At 43.0% G+C, this 24,703-nt stretch overlaps 1 protein-coding gene across 13 annotated transcripts in view; it reads right to left on the reverse strand.

The window, feature by feature from the left end:
- The window catches only part of HDAC4 (histone deacetylase 4), a 215,392-nt gene that overhangs the window by 56,436 nt on the left and 134,253 nt on the right, over nucleotides 1-24,703 (reverse strand). For 11 of the 13 annotated variants that reach the window (XM_085228642.1, XM_085228643.1, XM_085228641.1 and 8 more), the window contains 5 exons: nucleotides 16,482-16,613; nucleotides 13,587-13,699; nucleotides 9,317-9,433; nucleotides 9,037-9,235; nucleotides 5,291-5,520 (listed from right to left, as the gene is read on the reverse strand). In XM_085228642.1, the coding sequence (XP_085084768.1) occupies nucleotides 5,291-5,520; nucleotides 9,037-9,235; nucleotides 9,317-9,433; nucleotides 13,587-13,699; nucleotides 16,482-16,613 (791 nt within the window). The remainder of the gene's footprint in view (nucleotides 1-5,290; nucleotides 5,521-9,036; nucleotides 9,236-9,316; nucleotides 9,434-13,586; nucleotides 13,700-16,481; nucleotides 16,614-24,703) is intronic. The other 2 variants (XM_085228645.1, XM_085228644.1) reach the window with 1 other exon arrangement.

Consider the following 24,703-nt stretch of genomic DNA (forward strand, 5'->3'; position numbering starts at 1 on the left):
GAATACATCAGTCATGTCCTTCACAATACTCATGGCTGCCGGATAGACTGGTGTGTAAAGGACATGAGTGGGGGGCTGAAAGCACCACACACACCTTTGAACTTCAGGATAAACTGTCACAGTTCCATACAACTCATTCAGGGTTATCTACAGGTAGAACGAGCTCAAAGAGATCATGCTTGACAACGTGCCAAAAACCCATTCCACTTTGCTAGATAAGTAGAGTGGGCCTAGATAGGAAGGAAGGTCATAGATAGGAAGATGCTGAAAGGTAGATCAGACAACATTACTGTTGAGAACAAGCTCGTTTCTGTGCTTGGAATGGCAGAGTATATCCAGTGGGATGGAGCAGCCTCCTTGTTTGGGTAATGGGGCCAAACAGTGGATGTTACCAGCTGGGATCCCACTCTCCTTCACTGCTAACATCAATCATGCAGAGGAAGAGAGAAGAGGAAACCTCCCTTTCCTTCCTCTGCAGATGAAAGAGGACACTCAGGGAAAAAAGAACAACTCCAGAGAGCTGGAGAGGCAGCTCTGGTAAAAATGAGAAGATGAAGCGGTAATAAGGACTCAGTTCATAAGCATCCTAAGCAAAAAAAAATGTTGTTCGAGTTAAGGATACAGGTAGGAATTGAAAATTGAGAGGCAGTGGAGTGACTACTGGCAGGGATGCTCAAGGAAAAGGGAAACACCAGCAGGGAGGCACAAAGCACATGGACAAGATTTTGGAGGAGAAAATATATTGCTGAGGGCTCAAATTAACCACTCAGAAATGGCAACACAAGCCCTCCTCTTCTGGCTATCAAGGTTGACTCTTCCCACACAAGGTATTCCCTTGAAGAATGGAAAAATATAGTTTTTTATTTTCATAGGCTAAAGAGAAGAGATGATATGGAACAATGGGGAGAGGCAGCACTGGGCACAGGCCACGATGCAGGCAGCTGGCAGAATGTTCTACAGTGGTTGAAGCCAAGAAAAATTTCTTTATTTCCTTTTTTTTTTTTTTTTTTTTTTTTACCCCCTCAAGTGATGAGACAGCAAGAACAGTACCTGCTGGAAGCAGCATACCTGCTGGAAGGACCACCAGCCTGCTCACCTCTGTGCCTAGGCAAGAGGGAACAACTGAGCTGCAACAAGCCAAAGAACAGGGAGGACTGTCTGGGAGAAGAACAGGAAGGGAAGCAAGAAAAAAATGCTTTGGCAACAGCAGAAGCTGTTTTTTTCCTCCTTCTCCCAAATAACTGGAATTATGGACTTGATTATATCAGGTGTGTCGAGCTTTGCAACAACAACCCACAGAGCAATAGCTCCTGCCAAAGCCCCTTAATAGCATGTATGCAGCAACAGGCACATTTCTTGGTGAAGATGAAAACTCCTTGTTACTTTATCCATCAGCCTGAAAGTAAAGAGAAGAGAGTGCAGGGGGAAATTGTTTGAGTGATAAGTGAGTAAGGACTACTCCTAAACAGGTTTTCCTTAGGCTTTCAATGGATAACAACCCTAGCTGAACGTTGTGCAATACAATCTACAGCGTATTTTTCCAATTGTACAAATTGAACATTATATATTAAAAAGCACTCCAGAAGTCACTTGAGGCTAAACAGCCAATGTGTTCCAAAAAAGAAAAAAATCAGGAAATAGCACGGTTAAATTCTAGGTGTTAGTAAAAACGTACCCACCCAACGCTGCTGCACCACAGACAAGTCAAGGCACTGTAGTCTGGCATATATACATTGCCATATATACGCCACAGCTGGAGAAACACTGCTGTTTCCAGTGTGCAAAAAACGGGGTTTACCCAGGAGAACCATAATTTGACCACAGAAGCTCTGTGTTAATCTGCTTAACAGTACAATTCAGGACTAAAAGGGAGATTATCTGATCTATGAAGGCTTCGTGAATTATACATTCAGTGGACTAATGCCAAAACACTCATCTTCACTACAGAAAGGCAAAAAGCTGAGTCTTCTGGCACAGGATATATGGAAATCTCACTTACATTTTTCTCTTCAGAAAGGGAATGACTGCTTCAAGATTCATCATGCTGCAAAGCTATTCTTTTAACTCAAAACACCCAAAGAACACTATCCTACTTCTCCAGGCTCCAGAAGGCTGGCACGACAAAAATACCCCCTGATGCCAACCTCCAATGACACAGAGATCTGCAAGCAACACACTGCTTCCCTCTCACACATAAAAAGGGCTAAAATTGTGTCTTAAAAGAGACTGAGGCCCGCAGAGAAATGACTGTTAGTGAAGGTGAAATGCTGCCAGGACCAGTGTATATATTTATTTCACAGCAAAACAACAATTCCTCACCCCCAGCAAAGCTCCTCCGACCATGAAAAAAACCCCACAAATATTCCCAATGAATGTTTGAATGTTAAACTTGCAAAAAAGGTGGGAAACAAAGGCGTGTGTTGCTACTGCAATTTAAGGTCATTTCTCCAACGCACCTGTGTTAATGTATAGCTTTTTTTTTTTTTTTTTTTTTCAGGCTTGTTTAGTATTTACTGTTCCAGGGCTCATGCCTCATTCAGATCAAAGGCTGCACAGAGCTCAGTTAACAAGAAGTGATCCAGTATCTCATCCAGAATCTTCTTTACTGAACCAAACCCTGGCTCCGAAGAAGGAACTGTTGAACCTTTGTACGGACTGCGGGCATGATCATCCCTGCAAATGTTACTGCACTCAAACTCACAGCAACTTGACTGAGGGAAAGGAGAGGAGCTGCTCCATGCCACTCAACAAGCAGCCCAGGCAGAGCGCAGGGGCTGGGCAGCATCAGGGAAAGCCAGTTCTGCAGCAGCCCTTTACCTCTTCCAGCCATCCCTTGTTGCTCCTTGTCTGCCCTCCATTTGTCTCCATTTCTAAGGGAACGGTGTTTCTGGGGGGGGTTGTGTGTGCTTTATTTTCCCTCCTCAAAGCAAACACAAAGGTCACCACCGGGTGACAACATGAACATTGAGCGTGCAGCCCTCATACTCCCCCCATTTCTCAAATTTCAGGTTACTGCTCCATAGCCTCAAGCACCAAGGCTTTACAGCAGAATCCCCTAGGTGGTTATTCCTACTTTTATTATCAGGGAGCAAAACTACCTATTTTTCCTTAGCTGCCCCTTTGGAAACAAGATGACTTGTTTTAGCTAAAATCTAATCCGACACAGATACCAAACAGGGAAAGTTTAAGGCCAAAATCTTAAAAAATCACAAGCAATTGAAAACAGTCTCACGTTATTTACAGGAACTATAACCCAACCCGAACAGACAGCGCTGTCAGTTCTGCTAATAATTAAAAGGCAGCAATCTATTACATTATTTTTAGTTGTGCCCTCACGCTCCTGCACACAAGGGTCTTAAAATATCCGTGTGTCTGGGAAAAGTCTTCTTCCATGTCAGCACTTGGATGCTGTCCCATGGGATAAATTTGCCACACACATACAGAGCGAGCACCGAAATGCTGTTAACTCCTTGCTTCTATAAATCAAACACACAGAAACTGTCCGTGTGATGAGTTTAACTGCGCTCCCCCCCGTAGACGTGCTGCATCCCCAGGCTAACAAAGCTGAAATTCAGGCTCCCCCAGCAGCACGCACTGCAGCTTCTGGGAGGTCTAAGTGAAAGGCTGCATGAGCTGGGGAGGTACGTCACAGCGAGCTTTTGGACTCTTCCAAGTGCTGGCAATGGAAATGCTGGAAAACTAAAACAAACAAACCACTGAAATGGACTTCCTAACAAAGAAACCCTACCTAGCGCCCCGAGACCGAATGTCTGCTGCACGGAGTGTGTCAGGAGGGAGGGAAAGGGAAACTTCTCTGGCGACAGCAGCTCCCAGCAGCCTGGTGTGTGGGGCCAAACCGAGCCCAGGGCTGGCACATGCAGTGCACAATGGCCACCATCCAGAAGTACAAGACTGACGTCAGCAGCTTGTGTAATCATCCTGCCTTCGCTCCAGTCCGTAAACAGCATTTCGGGGGGCAGGGGGACTTTCTTTAAATTGTTGCTTTCTCCTCATTGGAAACTTGTTTTCTGCTGTTTTTACACTCAGCTCTCAGTAGTTCTGTTTTCTCATACAACAGAACAGTGGAAATATTTGGAGAAATCTCCACCATAAATTAAACTGCAGCAACCCCAAAAAGTGTATGTCTGCTGTCTGACTCGTCTCCCTGAGCCCAAAGCCTATCTGTGGGCTTGTTTTGTAAAGAAAGCCATGCCTGGAAATGAACCAGAACCAATAAAAGAGCCAGAAAAATATCACACTGCTTATGAAGTACTTCCCCCTCCCCTCACAGCCTTTTTATGCTGTAAGTCTATCAACAGACTTTGTCTTCTGACAATATCTCAGCTGGGGCCAGCTGGCAAAGCTCCATCCATATCACTGGTGATCAGATCTCACCCTTAAAAAGCGAGCTTTTCCTTCCAATGGGCTCAAACACCAGGACAGATGTTGTCTTTTTACATGCATGCCTGAGCAATCACCCTAGAGCAGCTCTGTTTGAGCTTCAGCCATAACATTGGGATGCCCAAGTTTGGACTGCAGAACAGCTGCAAAACCTGCACGCTGGCAAAGTGTTCTGCAGCATTCACCTGATGTTGCCTAAGTGATGTACAGAAAGCGAGATATTAAACGTAGAGCTTTCTTTCTTCAAAGTAATTTCTGAATCACTTCTAATTAATTTTCAAAACAATCTCTGCAGGATGTACAGCAATACAGCCTCATTTTCAGGAGAAGAAATGGATAGAAACCTGTCATGTTTTACACTGGGACAGAGTTAAGAGAATCTAAACTGGAGATGGGAACAGCTTCTCTCTTTCCAAGGGTAATCTCAGTGAAAAACGCCTCTGGAAGTCTACCCTTTCAGTTATTTCCTAGTTTTGTCATGTCTGAAATCTCTCACTTTTTTCTCTCAAATTCATATTACCGCTCCTTCTCCTGTCCACACCAAACGTACACACACAGTTATTTTTCCCATATTACCTGACAGCTTTTTAAGTTCTCTGCTACAAAAAGATCTAGATGTGGATGAACAGCAACAATGACAGCTTTAAAAAGTATTACTGCAAAGTTTGAATCATACTGCTTCCCAGTATTGATCCTCACTGCGGTGATGCATGCCCCCATCCTTGTTGATGTATTTCTCAAAATCATGAAAAAGAGGCTCAAGGATGAAGGCCAGTTGGTTATGGAGTCAGATACCACATATGTTACAACACAAGAAACCCTCAAAGTGTTGGCTACTACTGGAGTTGATGCCGCATGAGGAGAGAGCCTTTAAAAGTGTTGTGCCTACCTTGTTGATATGCAGTTGTTGTTGTTGGAATTGCTGTTTGTGTTTCTCCAAGAACTGCTGGTGCTGCTGCTGGATCACTAACTGCTGGAGGGCTTGGGCGTTCTGTGGAAGGGGAGCAGACTGCGTGCGCCCCAGTGGGCGATGCTGCCGGAGTTTGTGTATTGAAGGGGAGATCCGTTCTCCACCAACCAGAGACTGTGCGTGGAGGGGCAGTCCTGAAAGATACCAGTCTGAAGATAATATGGAGGAAAAAACAGCAGAGAAGAAAAAAAGGAAGAAAGGAAGGGAGAAAACGGCTGTTGAGTAACACTGATGGTGACAACAACATATAATGTTAAAACCAGCCACCTCACCATTTACAGCTGAAGTATCCTTAAAAGAAAACAGATAACCATTAATGACCACTGGATGGAATAAACTTTTAAATTCTTTGCTTGCCTGTTTACTCAGAGACGCTAGACAATATTTCATAAATTCAGCAATCCCTTATGGACCCTTCTATCACTCAGTGGATGACATCAATTAGATACACAGTGATGGCTTTGAGGAGAAGCTGAAGTCTAACAACTTGCCTTGGTACAGCAAGTGACTCCAGCTCCATTTCTAGGACAGCACCAACCTTTGCTGCCGCCTTCCAGCATGCAGCAGCTCTGCCTTAAAGAATGCTCTCAGACGTGCTGAAGGATGATGGCTGATGATGGAGCTGGTTCTCTCCCTAGATCATGTAGGGAAGCCCTTGGCAGTGCTATAACTGCTCTGTAGAAGTGACTAAGGATAAAGACATTCATGCGATAAACTGCTGACCGTGTTTGCTTTGGAAAAACATGAATGCATTTCAGGAATTTGAGAGCCAAGAGGTATCATTATTTCTTTAGAAATAAGTTAATTTAGAGGATAAAGTGTTAAAAAGATTTCCATCCCTGTCCTGTATACTCATGCTAGTAACTTAACTAAAACACAGGCTATTTTTTGGGATGTCATGGGTTACTCATACACCCTGGGCAATTTGGATGACTACCATGTGAAACCTACCTGAGCTCTTGTAAGGGCATATCTGCAGGAACTGTTTTCTTTTTTTCAGCTGTTCTTGGTAAGCCAGTTCTTGCTCTGCTCTCTTAAGACATACCTTTACATGCTTCTTAGAAAGCTGGGATGTGAAGATACACCCAACACAAAGCCAAGCCCAAGGGTGGAGTTGCTGAGGGTAAGCCTTTGCAAGCCACACCTTGGGACAGAAAGTCATAACTAGTGTGAATGGTCACCTCCCTAACGTGGATAAGGCTGTACATAGTTTTGGGGAAAAAAAGTACCTCATTGTATAAACAGTAAAAACTACTCAAATAGTAACGTTGAGAACTGGTTCTGGGCTTGGAGAAGTTGAAAAAAAGAGCAAAACTGCACAGAAGTCTGCAGCCAGCTGAATGAAGCAGTTCAGAAACACCTGCAAGCTTCTGGCCCAGGACAACGCCTCCTTGTCCTGTCAATTTACAGAACTGCCCTACATGGAGGAAACCAATTCATTTAGAGGCCTCCTTCCTTGGGCCAGTTTGCCCTTTACTCTTCTGAAGAGAATTGTTTAAAAGAGTATCTTATTTTGTAACTATGTGTGTGCGTGTATATACATACATACATACATAAATGTGTGTGAATATATGAATAATTTGAAAGGACGTAGTCCATCTTCCTTACAGCAAAGTCCAAGTTAGACAGTTGAGGAACTGTCTTGAAAAACTTGAAAAACATCTTGAAAAACTCCTTGTCTCCAAGTGAATAACAAAGTCCTCCTGCAAAGGTTTCCAAGGAAGACACATAGATCCTGCTCAGTATATAAATGTCAGTCTGACAGACATGATCCAGAGTAGTCTGGTGAAGGAGCAATGCCAGATCTGCTCTAGTGGGGGATACAATCATACTGCCTAGATTCTATTACCACTTTCTATTCAAGGTGAACCACTTACCATGCTCCAGATAAAATCCAGAAATTAGATTTGCAAAACCAGTACAAAGCTCATAAAATCAGCACACCACTGTCCAACAGAGACTCTTAGTTTCCCCAAATCCCCATGTCTAACTGCACAGAGCCAGCATGCTGTATGCTGGATAATTCTGCAGTAGTCAGGAGACTATCTCTACAGCTGAAGGCTACCAACAGAATACTAATAACTCCACTTCGATTCCAAGGTAGTTGTAAGTACTAACTGTAGTCTGGCAGCCAGTCCACTTAGGGCTTTCGAGACCATGTGTTAGCTTGCTCTGTTTCAGTTGCTGCATCTGGAGCGTGTGCTTCTTGTTGCTTCTCTGCTGTATAGTGAATATTTCTCCTTGGTGTCAGTTTGTTACAAGTTGTACTTGCTCTAAAAACACCACACAATGCAGGTGGACTAGAAGGAATACACATAATAGACTGTAAAAAGATGGAAGCTTTGAGAGAGGTGGAATAGGAAACAGAACAGCACTCCCTATGAGCTCTTTAATGCAAATACCTGTACAAATGGAGAAAAGTTTTGGTGATAAGAGAAAAAGTCTTTTGCAATGACTCTTCATCAGCAGCTCTCAGTCAAAGAACAACTGGTGAAGAGACATGTCACCATATCATGACTCTGGGCACAACATCACATCATAATAACTATGGCAGAATGCAACAGAAAACTACATTAAGGCTCAGGGAATCTGCACACAGCACTCTCACAGCTCTGAGGGTGCTGGTTTAACACCACACTTCTGTGTCTCAGATTCACCGTATGTACATGCTTATAAGCTTATCGCCATCGCAACCCCATGTATATTCCTGGAATTCGAATTTAAAACCAGACATGATTCAAACGCAGTGCTGTAATGTTTCAGCAATCAACATCTCTCAGTAATTTCAGAGCTGAATTTTTTGTCTTGGAAGGGACCTTCATAGCCCACCCAGCCCCAACCCCTGCTATGGGCAGGGACGCCTTCAAGCAGACTAGGCTGCCTAAAGCCCCAGCCAGCCTGGCCTTGAGCACTGCCACGGATGGGGCAGCCACAGCTTTTCTGGGCAGTCTCTGCCAGGGTCTCACCATCCAAGAAATTTTCCATTAGAAATGGAGTGAAAAAATTAAAAATCAACATGTCTGTAAGTTAAGCAGAAAATCCTTTGTCCCAGTACTACACACTGTAAAACAGAAATGTGTCCTACTGGGAAATATTGCTTTGAATCAACCCTATTTATAGAAATACGCCTTCCCACAGGTACTTAATTCTGAAAACATGACACAGGGAGTGATTCAAAGCAATTAACATACTGCAAATGTAACATATACAAACAAATACAATCTGTTTGAACACAGTTGGTTTTGCCACGTTTTTTGCCATTTGTAATAATGATAAAAAGCCAGTGTTTTAATCTGTGATTTTGTAAATGAGTGCTTCTGTTAGACATGGAACAGAAACCATCAGTGATAAATGGGAAGGGTAATCACAAGACACAGCATTTTTGTCGCCTCTTCACAGTGGCTAGAACTCGAATGATATTCTTACAGTTGTTACATGCATAAGAAAAGCAGAGATAGCAAGTTAATGCTATTTAATTTCATTTTGCCAAACTGACAAGGCATCTTCCTCCTGCCTCTGGATGGTGTGGTTATTACCCTAGCTGGAAATGTATTCATTGTATACAGTGGAGAGCCTACAAATTTGTAAGTTAAACCAACAAAACACATAGATAATGTTCAAGACCCTGCATGTCAGGCTCAGCACATTATCTACCACGTGCTCACCTGTGACTAAGGGAGTTTGTGCAGTTGGCTGTTCCAGTAAGACCATGTGCTGCAGAAGAGGGTTGTGTGCGGTTCCCCCATCTCTTTCCAACGTTGTAGTGCTCAAGTAGGGAGTGAGGTGGGTGCCAGGAAATAAAGAGATCCGCTGCTGCAAGGCTGGGATAGCAAGTCTCTCAGCATCCTGCTGTGCTGATCCTCCCTGCGAACACACAGGCGAGGTCAGGGTGGGTTAAGGGAGAAATCAAGCACCAATTCAAAGCCCGCGTTCCCCATCACTTACGCTGGAAGGGCCAGTTGCAGGCAGTCCTAGTGTGATGTTGGGCAAAGAAGGAGAAGTGTAGAGTGGAAGCTGTGTTACAGAGCCTTCACGATTCACCAGTCGGTGAGCCAGGCTGGTCTGCAAACAAAATGAAGAACACTGTCTCAGTGAGACTGTACCACCGATGGGAGGGAGGACACTGCACAGCGGCTGTGAGGGCCCATCAGGACAGTACAGAGCAGGAAATTTCACTTCTGACACTGAGAATACTGAAAGAAGGAGCTTCAGATCCAGCCTTACTTCTCTTTCTATAGAGTGTTTGCCCTTCTAAAGCTACAACAGATTACCGTAACAATAAGACAGGCATTACTCTGGTGGCTGTTCTCTTTAGCAAATCACAAACAATTTATTCTATTTACCAGTGTGCTTTAGCTTAAATCAGACTTCAAAATTTCATCAAGAAGCCTTTTTATGTTACTATTCCCCCATTTTCAGGATGAAATGTGAGATTTACTGAATTACCTTGTGGCCATTTAAAGCAGGAACACTTAAGTAGAAACACCTAATTACGAAATGAGATTGATTTGAAATACTTGGTAGAAAGCCCATTATAAAAATTACATTATTTTAAACCGCCTGATTTTTCTATTAAGAAACAAGTGCTCTGTTCACTTAAATCAACTTCAGTAAAACTTAAGCAAACAGCTTAAATCAAACAGCCTTCAGATTTCAGGAAGATTTTCAATGGAATTTCTATCATTTTAACTCAGTTGCTGCTGTGGAAAAAAAGTAATACTGTTTAATCTAGTATGTTACAATGACACCCATAGTATAAGAGATCTGGATAACGGATTTATACATTTCAGGCCTAAATAGTTATGTGAGGAAATGGGACTTGGCAGGTTATTTCCTTGATTGCAAGACTGGGCCAGCTCTGGGTAACAAAAACCTGTTTTTCTCAAAAGGTGAAACGTGGTGAATAACATCACTGCAGCAACCACCAGGGGGGAAAAAAAGAGCACTAAAATAAGAAAAAATACTGAAAAACAAGTAATGCACAGCAACCTTCAGAAGCAATCCTGCCTCCTTGGTTTTCGCACAGATTCTGGTGGGCCAGAATCTGTATCTCTATCTCTAATAGCAGAGCCCAACTCTGTGAGCTGCGGTTAGAGATGCCCATGCAGGAAGAGCAAACCTTCCCATGACTGCATGAGTCACCTTTATGGGATGTTGGGCTGGGCTTGCAGATGCAATCTTTGCTGTGCCACTGTGCCACAAACCTGCAGCCCCTTGTCCCAGCGTCCAACCAGGTCTGAATTCCATCCAGCAAATCTGCTTAACTTTCATATGATACTGTGCGAAATTTCATCCGCAGAGTGAATTTTTTATTTCCCTTTGTCTTATTGTACCTTCATTAATGTCAGTCAAGCTTATGGGAAATATATTAAAAAGTAAATCTGCTTTTAAGATCTCGGTTACAAATTTGCTGCCACAACGGAGGAAATTGGAAAAGAGCATTTTGCTGTTGAATGGTACCTGCTAAGGGCGTATGATTGTGCATACCCACACACTTTTTTTTTTTTTTGAGTAATTCTGAACACTACTGGCAATTTGCCTTTAATTTAAATAACACAAAATGTTAGCATGCCACATTGAGAGCAAGATAGTTATTGCCAGCAGAGTAATGAAATATTTTACTGATACCGTAAACGAAATAAACCAACATCCATTTTCTCTTTGAACAATCGATAAAGTGTAGTTGTGCCTCAAACCATCTCCTGGGGATTTGTTTTAAAAACAACGATGAGAAAAACAGCAGCTTGACACTATAAGCATAAGATATTTAGCAGCATTATCATCACTTTAAATATACAAATCCCATCTCTGGATTGTACACAAACAATGTTAGAATTGCACAGAAGAGAGCAATTTCAGCATGCACAATTTTCCCCTGTAATCGAGTACTTTTTATAGGCTCCTACCAGCTACAATGGCAATGAATATCACGTACCTTTCCAAGACAAAAAAAAAAAAAAAAAAAAAAGCAGACCTAAAAAACATTATTTAAAAATAGGCATTGTCTTTTTTAAAGGAGGCAGAGGGCTCGAGTCTTTCTATTCAGAAGGCAAGCACTTGAACTTCAGTAATGAAGTCCAATACCACATTCCAACATACCTGGAATGGTTCAAGAGATGACATAGCAAACTAACAAGCAGAGGGACACACTTCTCACTTAAAATTAGAAAATAAAGGTAAGCATAGAACAGAAGGTTGCCAACACTAATTTTTCAGAGGCATTTCAATAAATATTCTACACAAAAGTGGGAACAATAATGCAAGCCTGGTCAACTAGTATCAAATCTTATTCTCCTGGGCTGCTAGGGAATATTTCTTACACCAAAGAGGATTCGAAAGAAACCAAAACCCTGCCACATCCAGTTTTTCCCAAATAAACCTCTCCAGGCAAAAGGATAAGCTAGTTTCACGCAACACAAAATGCAGAGCCACTTTCCCCCAAACCACTGCAAGGAACTAGGACATTTAGCTGAGCCATTCAAGTATGTCTGAAATGTTGGGAGAACAATTTGTACGATGGGTTATCAACGTCCTGTTTGCCATCACACAGTGATTTATACTTTATTCTGTTCTATGATGGCAGTGATCCAATACACTTTATGCAGTCCTGGACAGCTTTAACGTTAAAACTGCACAACCCTTTGTATGCTATATATTCATTATTAAAAAAAAAAAAAAAAAAAAAAAAAGGAAAAGGTGAAAACACCCCATGCATTCTCTTCAGGGAGATTAACAACTACATTTTCTTCCTGCTTTTTGTATAAGAAAATGGTACATGACATGTTATTCTTTTTTAAAATTTTAACTCAAGGTGCTTCCTTCCTCCCATGCAGTGGTATTGATGTGAATTAGCCACTGCAATACAGCTGCAAAAAGAAGTGAAGGGAAGGTGGTGGCCTTTGATGCTCAGAGGCTTGCAGTTTGCTAAGTATAGATAAGATTGACAGCTCCTGCATCAGCAAAGCTGGTAGATGAGCACTCATCCTCCTGGGGCTAACAGCTACATACCTAGGAAGTGCCTGCAGTTCAGTTTCACAAACCCAACCAACAACCCCACTCACAACATCTTTTCTGAGATCTGCTCCGAATTACTAAACAGAGTGCATCTAAAAAAAATCACGTTTCTTCAGAACAACACCAGTTTCCAGGGCCAAGCTAAGACTGAGACTGCTCAGCCTTCACAATACTCAACTTAATCCTTTAATATCTATAGAGTGGATGAAGACAAGTTTTGGGTAAGTCGGCAGGGGAGAATATAGAGTGGGATGCATATTCCCTATGTAAAATCACAGAATCACTCAGGTTGGAAAAGATCTTAAAGACCATCAAGTCCAACCATGACCTAACCATTATTACCCTATCTCTAACAATCCTCCTCTATATCACATCCCTGAGCACCACATCCAGGGATGACTCAACCACCTCCCCACTACATCAGAAATAAAAATAAAAGGAAAATTTGTAAGACAGATGCTATATTCATTAGGGAGAACAACTGATGGCAAGCTGGATAAAAAGAAATGCCCCAATGACGTGACACAGTCAACCTGGTTTTCTAAGGCTTGTAGTGAGGGCCAGTTAACATAGCCTACACCCCATAATATGCCTTTAGGAAAAGACGGGCTTCAGTAACACCGAACACAGTGCTGTGTTGAATCCAGCCCTTCTATCCAGCCCAACACCCTGCCCCTGACAGCCACTGCAGATGCCTCAAGTGACAGTGGGAACTTATGGGATTGCAAACCTCAGCACATGGTATCTGCCAACACGCTTTCAACCCTAAATGGGGAGGAAAAAGTTAAATCTATTTAATCCTTTTCTGCTTTAGCCATACTCATAGCAACCTCCTGTGAGCAAGATCACCCTATATACAATATATGAGAACGGATGCCCAATATATTAAAACCCTTGTGCTTGACCAGGAAATGCTCTTCGTGTTTTACCTTGTCAAATCACTCTATTTTTACTCTCCACTCAGAATAAAACCAGCACAAGTTACCACAAGCAGCTCCTGAGCTGGTTCAAACTGGATTTAATAAACAGGTAATGCATCCTGTCAGCCCAGCCTGAGAGGTAATTCCCCAAGTCTGCTCCAAGTCATGATCTGGGGTTTGCAGTGTTCCACACACCCGTCTGTGTGCCCCAACACCTAAACCTCTGTGCAATCTGATTAGAAATCCAAGTGTTAAACTCAGAGAAAGGAAGGGCTCTGTACCTCCGCCTGAATACTCGTGACCGATCCTGTAATTCCATTCTCAGCGCTGATGTTATTGGAACTGTTGTTTGGAGAGCTGGGACCAGATCCAGGAGCACTGTTGCATGCAGAGTCTAAAACACATCCAAAACCAACTTTTAGCATGACAAGCAATCTCTGAGATGATATTCAGACAGATAACAATCCCTCAAGTTTTGTTTTGGAGGAAGACAACCCTCCTCTCCATCTCCTCCTTAAATTTTCACAGGACTCTTAAAACACCAATACACACTTTCAAATGGCTTCTCCAAGCACCTACTTACCTTATTTATGTATTCTCCTCATGGGGATTTCTCTTTAAAAGAGTATTCATGACCTTAAATACAATTGGAAGATGATAAAAGACATTGAAAGCTTGCAGAGGCCAAACAGCAGTTATGTGGGATTATTCTGCATCATTTTTCCAGAACGTTTCTTTAAACCTCATCAGCCTCCAGTCCTAACCCAACTCCCTGTCACCATGACTTGTGCAGGACTTTGCATCTGCCTCAAAGGGAACCATTTCAGTATGGATGTTTCACAAAAAGCCAGGTGAAACTCCACTGGATTCAAGAGAGACTAAACCCGCTTCAAGACAAGTTTTTTTGGCAAGTCTTCTCCACTCTGAGAGCAAACCACTTTCTCACTGGAAGACCTAAAGCAAAATTAATGCCCCGGATAATTCTGTTATCATCAGGACTTGCAGAAAATTCTCTCACCTTGCTATGTTTTATCAACACACTCCCTGTGAACTTGCCAGCCAGAACCACAGAGATGGCCAGCTTGAAATCAAAGCCTCCCCATTAATTATGTAGAACTAACAACAAACAAAACCAGAATATGGAATTGCAACAGCCAGAAAACTTCTCTCCTCACATCTCTCACCCTGTGCATGGCACAACTTCCAGTGTTTCTCGTTTTTTTTTTTTTGAAAGTAAATAACATTAAAACATTTTTTTTTGTTCTGAGCTTTCCTCCACCCTCAGGCACAGGATTTACCCAACATCAAAAGAATCTCCCAGCAGCTGCAAGGGTTCAGGCTGCAGCAGTCTCATAACTGCTCTAGGATGCCCCAGAAGAAATAAAAGCCAACTGTTACAACTCAGAGGATTTCTTAACTACTTTTAGTAGCATTATTTTGTATATATTGCTATTCACTGCAAGGACCTTCAACAAATTATCAGAGATGTCTGGTTGGCTTTTTTTTCTCTGTGTTTAGCAGGCTTCTCATTATCAAGAGCTGAGCAATGAGTAACACCAAATTGAGCACCTGGCATTGAACTTCTCTATGAAAAAACATTCTGACTGCATGCAGAACAGTCTTTTGGTGGGGTTTTTTTGGTACCATGTCATTACCAACAATGTAGTAGATTTCATGTATACCACCTAGATGTAGGAAAACTACTACATTCAAAGTTTGACTCTATGAAGATGTATTCTTCAAGGATTAAAAGTGATTTCTTACCCTTGCAGAGGGACTGCTAAAAGTTATGTTACACTCAGAAGTCTGCTCTTACCATAACTGCTCCAGCAGAGATTCAAACCCCCTTCATTCACATCTGTGCACCCAGAGCCAGCACTAAGCACAGCACTGCTCCTGCTCAGCTTTGCTCAGATATTTCTCCAGGCAGACTCCAGGCTGCCTTCCAGAACCAGCTCTGTGCCCAGAGAGAAGCAGCAGCTTCCACTGCTATCTCTGAAGGCATTATCTGGATCACACAGTCAGACACTGGGGTCTGATTTATCCTAAAAGCTATGTGACATATATATAAATTATACATAGCTCTTGAAATCCATTTCCTTTCCAAGCTGAGAGGTGCTGACACAGAGCAGCACACAGCTGCCCCAGGACCTCCTGAAACCTAAAGAGAGCTCACTTGGAGTTTGGGTGAGTCATGACAGCGTGCCTTAAAACCCAGATGAAAGAAAAAGCAGTCACATAGTGGTACTTACACAGAGGCATCCCTAGATGGTGCTAAGAATTAACTTTATAGTGACCTATCCAAACCAGTTTACTCAGAGCCCTCCTTACAAATTTCACTCTCAGAAGAATACTATTTTTCAACAAGGAACTGTAAATATGTAGTCAAAAATACCAGCTATATATATACTAAATAAAAAAGCCTTAAGTGTTTTAAAACTGGAACATAATTACTTAACAAGGAAAAATGGCAATCTTCCCAAATCCAAAAACATCCCAAGGTTGTAAAGCATTTACTGCTGGACAAAGACAGCTATGAGTTATGGCCTCCCCACGTATATTAGGAGAATTACTTTTGAGAAATTTTATTTCTCAACCACCAGTTGCTGAAGATCAGAGAAATGCTCAGGAAGAAAACAGCAGTCCTGTGGCACGTCTATATTTGTCTACATATCTTAAATGTAGCTCAAAAAAAAGGTCATTGTGCTGGCAGTGCTGTTTCTATAGATGGGTACCTGAGGACTTGTGTTGCTGGCACACACCTGCATCACCCACTAGTGAACTATTGTAGAATCACAGAATGGTTTGGGTTGGAAGGGACCCCAAACCCCACCCTGCCCCAACCCCTGCTGTGGGCAGAGACACCTCCCACAGACCAGCTGCCCATCGCCTCATCCAGCCTGGCCTTGAGCACTGCCAGGAATGGGGCACCTACAGCTTCTCTGGACAGTTGCACCAGGGCCTCACCACCTTCACTGTGAAGAATTTCTTCCTAATATCTAATCTAAATCTCCACTCCTTTCATTTAAAACCACACCCCTTCCCTGTCGCTATACCCTTCTCCAACATTAAGACCCACACGAGATCCAGACTGCAAAATTAGCCAGATGCAAGAACAGCTTTTGGAAAGGGACACCTTCAGTGAGTTTGCAGCTGTTGTTGTTGGCCCAACACACCTGTGACATCCAGCGGGCGCTTCTTCAGAGCAGTGACCACTGGGCCATCCTTCCTGCGCAACAGGGGGCTGCTCCGTCGTTCAGCAACTTTTTGCTTTAGTCTGGATCGTAATTTCAGGTTGGGTTCAGATGCTGAACAAAAGGAGGAAAAGCAAATAGTGTTTTAATATTATTTCAGTAACTGTGTTACTCAGTGCAAAAGCTAGGTTACAGTTCAGCATCGGCAGAGCCTAAAGAAAAATAGTTATTTCACACTGTGTATCTGGAGCAATGACTTCTAAATATAATGAACGGTTTCCCGCCTATGCAGTATCTGAATTCACTGATAATGAAAGTCAATACTGTTTTAATTAAAAATAATAACCATTCTGCAGCATTGTCTCTCCAGTGTCTTACAATCTGTTGTGAACTCGTTTGGACCAGACCAGAGAGCATCAATTCACCTCCCCCGCTTCCTGCTACTGCTCAACTTTCTCCCAGGCCAGAGGTGGAACCTAACTTAGCGAGATCTAAAAATCAACACAGGGATAGATGAGACAGCTGAGATGTTGCTGTTTGGTCAGCAGGTAGCAACACTGTGGGACTGGGAGGCTGCCCGCCATGGCTTGGTGCAATGGGCAGCCCCACACCCTTGGAGTCACCAGACCATGATGTGAGCTGGCCCTGGGAGGGACACCGGGAGAGACGGAGGGGAGATAACACAAATCAAATCCCACAACAAAAAACACAAACATTTTCTCACTGGTTCAGCTCCCCAGAGCACCTCACGCTGGGATGCAATGAGCACCAGCAGCAACCGGAGAAAAAGGGCATGGGAGTGCGGCCAGTGTCAAAGCCAAGGGCAGGGAGGAGGAGGTTTATTTATTTGGGGAGATACTTGATTACACCATCTCGGCCACAGAGTTACACCGTATCTAGGAAACACATCAAATACTTTGAAAATTCAGGGCTGCCCAGAGTGGGTGTGCATCTGTTTGCTGAGACCACAGACTGACTTGCTTTGTGTACATCACACAGCTGAAATATCCTCTTAAATAAATACTTCTGTACCCAAATCCTGGGATTCCATTTCTCTAAAAGTCAAAGCAGAACTGCTGGGATCCCCTAATATCTCTGGGCTAATGGCAGCTAGCAACACCAAGCACCTTTGTACTGTGCAGCTTATCAGGTTCTTACAAAGGTAATGAAGCCTTAAGTCAAGATTCCTCCTGCGAGATGATTTTCTCTGTAAACTTTGCAATCTCTGGAGCATATACAAAATATCTGCTTCGGTGCTTGAGGGCTCCTGACAGTTATGAGATTTGTGAGCTGGCCCAATCTTTTCCATTCCTCAGTCTCTTAACAACTCGGCAGCTTAATCCCTTTGAACCAGCAAATCCTGTGCTCTTGCCATTAACTACCAACGCACTCAGCTCCCTGCACTCCGAGCCCAATAATCTGCATTTCTTTAGAAGACTTAAAATGGGGTTTACAAACTGATTTGAATTACCTAAGTCTGGCTGCGGATGTATTTCCCTACAATTGGCTTTGACCACCAGGTCATGTAAAAGATCAAGACCAACCGTGTTAATTGCAGGGCTCAAAAATCAGAAGCTGATGAATTCAAGATCAAATGCTTTAAGTTAAGCCATCAAAACAGTTCTTTGATGAAACTTTGGGAAGGGAAAAAAAGAGCTTTTCATGACTGTTTGGGACAGAAAAATGCCAGTAAGAGATAAAGGAAGCACTAAAAAAAGTGTCACTCATCAAGATGGTGCTTAAAATGCAATATGAAGTGCATTAGCAAAGGAGAGAATCATCTTATAGGACATTTGCATATAAAATGGCAGGGGGCTGAATGCAAATCTGTCATTTGCTTGGAGGACAAAATTAGAGGAGTGGACTAGATAAAATACAAGTGAGTGCTCTGACTAGTTCCTGTATGAAAATTCTCTTCAAAGCTGAAGTTGGCCTTAATATTTTTAAAGTTGTCTTTGGACATGAGGGAGTTCAGTATCTCAGGCTACATGCTTTAAAGATGTTGCAAGTATCATTGATTAGTAACCATTGAGATGCTACTATCAAGATCTTAAAGAATAAATGGGAATGTGTCACAGCTAGATGCTGATCCATTCCATTTTAGACACATTTGCACTGCCAGCTAGTAAATGAAATATAAGCCCATGCCACAGCTGTTGCAAGGATCTATCTTCTGACAAAGAAAAACATGACAATATAAACTGTACTTTGGTGTGAATTTCATTCACACACGATTTATATTGTGCATGGCATTCATCTGACGTACGTCTTCTGCTGGGAACAGATGAGTAATTGTATGATTCTCAGGCACAGAGAATGAATGGATTGGAAACACCTTAAAAGACATCAGGAAGGACAGATCTGGGGATCACAGTTTACCTAGCACTACCAGATATGCCCCCTGCATACAGCCACAGCAGAAAATCCATCCGTGTAGAAGGAAAGGAACAAACATACAGCATTACAAACCTAAGAGAGAGAAGTTACGGCCAAAATGGTACGTGATAATTTGCCAGACAGAAATATTTTCAGGTTGAAGTACCCTGTGTACTCCTGCTTTGCTCCCCCAGGCAGAGGACCAAATTCTGAAACACAAAATGTCTACTTAAGAACCACACTTGTTTAGTTACAATCCCTGCCTTTGTTCCATGATAGAACTCTGAGTTTTTCTCCCAAATATAATCCCAAATTTAACATATCATCGAGACCTCAGAAAGCATAAACCCTACATGCCTTTAATTGGGTGTTATACAACCCAAAGTGAGGGAATTAAGACTCAGCACCAGCAGTGCAGAACAGCCTCCAGTTCAAAGAATGTACCTCTACCACATTTCATAACTAAAGAGTAAGTTTTCAAGAGGCTTTTCCAAAACTCAGAACAGTAATTTCAGCTTATTCACAGCTTCTAAACAACAGTTTTTAAACCAAAGAGAGCTGTCCTTCAGAAGTATAAATTCTGAATTTAGGCAACATATGAATTTGAGCAATTCTATGATTCTATGCCGTTGTTAGAGTTAGGGTAGTATGATGATGCTGTGGTTGGACTTGATGATCTTTAAGGTCTTTTCCAATCTGAGCAATTCTACGACACACAACTATCAATACCAGTTTAGTAAAATTCAATTTTCAATAACCCCAGTTCCACTGAAGACCTCTTGAGGCTCATCCTTCAGGCTTCAAATCCAAAGTGTTGTTCCCAGTGACTGTTAACTATTGTAACATGGAGAACTTTCAACTGAAAACCAAAACATACTGGTCTTTTACAGCTTAAGGTGGTGAATTATTTTAAACAAACGTTGTGAATTTATTAAAAAATCAGTTCGATTCCTGCTTAGCAAAGAAATGAAGCACAGGGCCAAGTCTGAGTCAGCTTCAGAGAAGCCAGTGGGATTTCTTAAGCAGTGACATACTTAATTTGGCCCATAATAGGGGTTTATTCAAAGAATATTTTGTTTTTCTCTGAGCAAATTAATAACTAGAACACAGGCCAAAAGCTTCCTTAGTTTTCACAGACTCAAACCCAAGTTACCCCTCTTTTACTTCATTTACTGCAGCAGGACTCATGTAATCCAATTCTCCAACATTTATGTCACTCTCATTGTTTTCTTCCTGGAACTGCATCCACTAAGCTGCTGAACTAATCTGACATTAAGTCTATGCAAGTTAAAAACACAAAATCCTGGGCAGAGTTTGCCCTGTTCCCATTACACATCTACGAAAAAAGCAAACAATGCACCGTGAAAACTCTAATTCCAGTCCTCGCATATCTTAATTTTGGGGGCTGGGGATTGAGAAAGGCTATGATTCTTTTTTTTTTTTTTTTTTTTTAAACCACATTCCAAGCCACAGCAGTCAGGCAAAGGCCAACACAATTACCTTGTCACTTTTCTAGAGTCCAGGTTACCCCATGGCTAAACAAAGGAGAGGAACAGAGAAACCTGTCTGAAGCAGGCCTTTTGCATAACACAGAATCTTAATGAAGACAAATGATCTTTTGTTTAGGTAGGAGGGATCACACGTTATGCAATTTAGTGTCTGCCTCTTCTCCCCAAAAATACTGGATCTTCTGCCTCAACTGGTCAGAAGGATCTGGTAAAGCTGGCAATGGCAAAATTCACCAGTGGCTGAGCAAAAAGCTTTAACAGCCACAGGATTGTTCCACCACAATCCCTCTAGACCACAGGGGTGCTCACATTCTTGATTTCCAATCCCAGACATTGGTATAGAGGAGAAGAATCTGATCCCTGACAAACGTACCCAGAGGAGAGAGGTACCACAGGGCACAAACAGCAGCAGCAAATTCCTGAACTAGAAAGGACAATGAGAACAAGACGACCTGGATCTTCTGCAGAAACAAACTCAATTTTTTGTATGCTAGGTACTATGCTAGAGAGCATGACCTGAAAGAGTCCATCTTGGAATACAGATACATTAGAAGGGCTGGAGATGATATTTGCAGAGTTTTCTCTTGTGTGTTGGCACAAGCACTGTTTAAGAGCTTTGTGAACAGGCTATTTTGTATATTTGTGGAAGGTTGTGTCCTTAAAATGAAAACTTATTGAAGGCTAACTTGGCATTTCTTCATGCTTAGTAGTCTTAGCATATAAGCAGTACAAAGGAGGCTTCATTAAGCTGAGCACACAACGTTCACACTTTTTACAGCTTCACTGTCATGTGCCTGACTATAGAATCATGCAGAAAGGCAGCGTCACAGAGTGCTGCAAAGGTTTCCACCGTGAACAGCCAAAACTGGACTAGAAAAACAAACACATGGAAATGCCACATCTTGTCTCTGTCTTCCCCTTTCCAAGTCTAAATAAAGACAGCAACTTTGCAGCGCTCAAAGTATTATCTGGAAGGAAAGATAAGAGATGTGAAAGGGAATAAGGAAGTGAAAGAAGGAAGAAAATGAAGTCCAGCATATGAGTTTCTCCAGTAAGGTGTTTAACACAGCACTGAGCTCTGCAGGAGGGAAGGAGACAAACATGGAATTTCCATACAGACCCAAAAAGCTGCAGAGCTCGTTCAGAGAGGGCTGACTCAGCACAAGGGCAGAGAGCAGCTCCAAGCAGCAGAGATCACAGTGGAGGGCCACAGGTGCTGGCAGCCCCATGCCACTTGCCTTCTTCTACCTCCTTGTCCTGTCCTTCCAGCATTGTGCCTCTCTCTGGTGCTGGGCTACTCCTACGATAAACAAACCTGGGCACATATATAGGTATTTGCTCCAAAAGTGCTGTGAATGAAAACTCCAGTTTTCCCTTTTTGGATTCCCCACACTCATGCTAGAAGTGCACCCTGGTTGTTTCAGCAGAGCTCCTGAGCAAGAAAAGGGGGTGACCCCTCCTTTGGCTTCTAAACAAACCTCAGCACTGCGCAGGAGCCCATGGAGCACATTTCATAGCTGAATTCCCTATTATGCCAGTGCGGCCCTCAGAAGAGATGGAGGGAATAAAGAGAGCATTTGCTGGTCCTCCAGCTGCACTTTGGTTTGTTCTGTTCTCTGAAATGTCAATGGTCTGATCTGAAGAGCTATTCTGTAGCATTACAGCAATAAGTGATTTTTTTTCTTCATTAAGTTATTTTTGGATTTGGACTGACGTTCTTCATTTGGAGCAGAGCACACTGTCTATGACAAGATAGAAGCCTTCACACCGCAGAGCACAGCCGGGGGGCAGGACCCCCAAGCACGCCGGCAGGGAGGACAGGGTGGGTGGAGAGCAACACTGCTTTTCAGCTTGAGCGATGCTCCACACTGTATAAAGCTCAAAGATTTCTCTAAATTACACTCCCACTACACACCAGGATTTCAGCCTACTCTATTTTCCTCTAAACAATCTTTGTCACAAAACAAACCACTCAGAACGTTCCAAAATCAGAACTCACAGAGGTATTTGTGCCTTTCTTGACAAATACAGTATTTTAATTATGGACTTTCATTTTGCCCTTTATTGTTTCTAAGTACAAGCTCAGAACAATTTCACCTGCTTAGCTCCAACAACTCTGTGCGTCAGCAACACTGCAAGGAAACCAACAGCATCACAGAAACACAGAATGTTAGGGTTGGAAGGACTTTAAGCCCATCCTGTTCAACTCCTGCCAAGAGCAGAGCTGCCACCAGCTGAATTAGGCTGCCCAGGGTGAGATGCTGGATGCCTTCCTCCTTTATACTCCTCACCAGCATCCATCTTGATCCAGCACCACAACACCTAGCTGAAAGCTATAGTGGTTGCTGGGATCAGCACGGGTGATGCATTTCTCAGATTCCTTCTGTGGTATCTCCCAGAAGCTGCTGAAGTACAAGAAAACAAGCAGCCATTGTGGCCTTCCACCTGTGCTACCCAAGGGAAAGTCCAAGGAGCAGCTCTCAATTTGCGCCTTGCTTTGCTCCTGGAAAGAAGTCACTGCAGTGAAGAGGTGCACAAGCCAGGCCCTGACAATGCTGAGCCACAAACTTCTCCTTGGAGAAGAGTGGGCTGTGAAGGTTAAGGACAGCTTGCTTTTACCACAAGCTCCAAGACACAGTACTTGACCTATAACCAGTTCTCCTTTGTCTGTCAAAAGGCATTGCTGGGAATTGAGTTGTTGTGCAGGATCCCTGTTTTTTCCTGGTCCCCAGTGAACAGTAGCTGAAAAAGGGGCCTGTGACACTTCCCAGTTGTTGTTTCTCCCCAAGTACATACCACACACATGCACACGCTCATTTACTACCTAGCCAGGAAACTGAGAGACAGATACTTGCCAAAGATGTCTTTGTAAGCTCCCAGTCTGGCATTACATTCAGACTGGCTTTGGAAATAGTGGAAATTCACACCCTGAGACGCTACTCCATGGCTCTGCAGTGCAAACACACTTGGGACCACAGGAATCCTTTGCCTCTCTAAGATCTCCATGCTCATCCTGATCATCACCGCCCCAAAGCAGCCACCAATGAGGCTGGAGGCAAAGCAAAAAGCAGGAGCCAGAGCCTTGGATTCTCCAAAACTGGGACAGTGGGTGCAGGGTCTGAGCCAAGCACACCAAGTAGCTGTCCCTTGCTCCTTATCCAACAGCAGAAGCAAAATCACAGCGAGACCTGGGCCTGCCTCACAGCCTGCCTGGATGATTCCTGCGGATGCAGGCACATTCATGCTTACAGTTTCGCAGAACATCGTTTACAAGCTCTTCGAAGAAATGGTTTTCTTCCCCACTTTGGTGTCAGGTTTAAATATAGATCCACAGACCATGCAATCTCAGAGAGCTGAACGCAATTTGGCCAGGCGAGTCTAGCAGGTGCTGTGCTTGGCAAAACTACTGATTTCAGTGACAGCTAATTGAAATGCTGTGGCTTCCATTAGAAATCCTGATTAGCTGTCAAGTTCCAAGGAACGTGAGGAATCCTCGCCCCTTTGCAGAAGCCAGAAGGAAAGCTAGTGTCTGATAGAACATGGCTAAACCCTGCATGGCATGTTAAAAAACAAGCAAAGAAAAAATCCCACAAAAGCAAAAGAAAAAGCATGTTAACAAGTTAAACAATGCTCCTCAGTCTTTCACAAACCCCTGTGATGTAGGCCATTCCAGCTTCCTAATTAACAGCACGTCAAGATCATGCATACAGCAAAGGAAGCATGCATATACGTAGTTAAGGAAACTACACAAATGGGGAAATAAGAAATCCTTATCTTAAGTTATTTAAAGCAAAAGGAGAAAAGCATGAATGGCATCAGCCAAACTATTCTTAGTTTGGTTAAGGAAGAGAAAGCCACAAAGGGTTCAGCTAGAGAGAACTCAGTGAAACACCCTGCAGCCAGGCTAAGTGCAAGTTCAAGCCATTGGTAACTGTACCAGCCAGAGCCTGGCAGCACAACAACCTCATGCAGAACCTGAACAGCCAACAAACCAGGACATAATTTGTTAAAACAAACCAGAGGGGGTGGGATTTCAGGTGGCAGGATGCATTAGGAACATGCTGCAAGTGTCTGCTGTTTCACATGCTGATTGTTTCCAAGCACTCTTAGGACACTGCTCACGCACACATGTACTTTTACTCAAGAGAGGGTGGCCAGCTGATCACGTCTCTGATGCAACATTCACACTTGAGTGTTCCACTACCAAGCGATCCCCAGGGGTGCGCAGAGGGCTGCTATACACCACTCCACATTGCAATGCTTTAAGTAATCAGAGCGAAGAAGGGTAGCACTTTTAAACCCACTACAATTACAGGTTCA

This window comes from Meleagris gallopavo, chromosome 7, assembly GCF_905368555.1.
Source record: "Meleagris gallopavo chromosome 7, MGAL_WU_HG_1.1, whole genome shotgun sequence".
NCBI classification, from domain to species: Eukaryota; Metazoa; Chordata; class Aves; order Galliformes; family Phasianidae; genus Meleagris; species Meleagris gallopavo.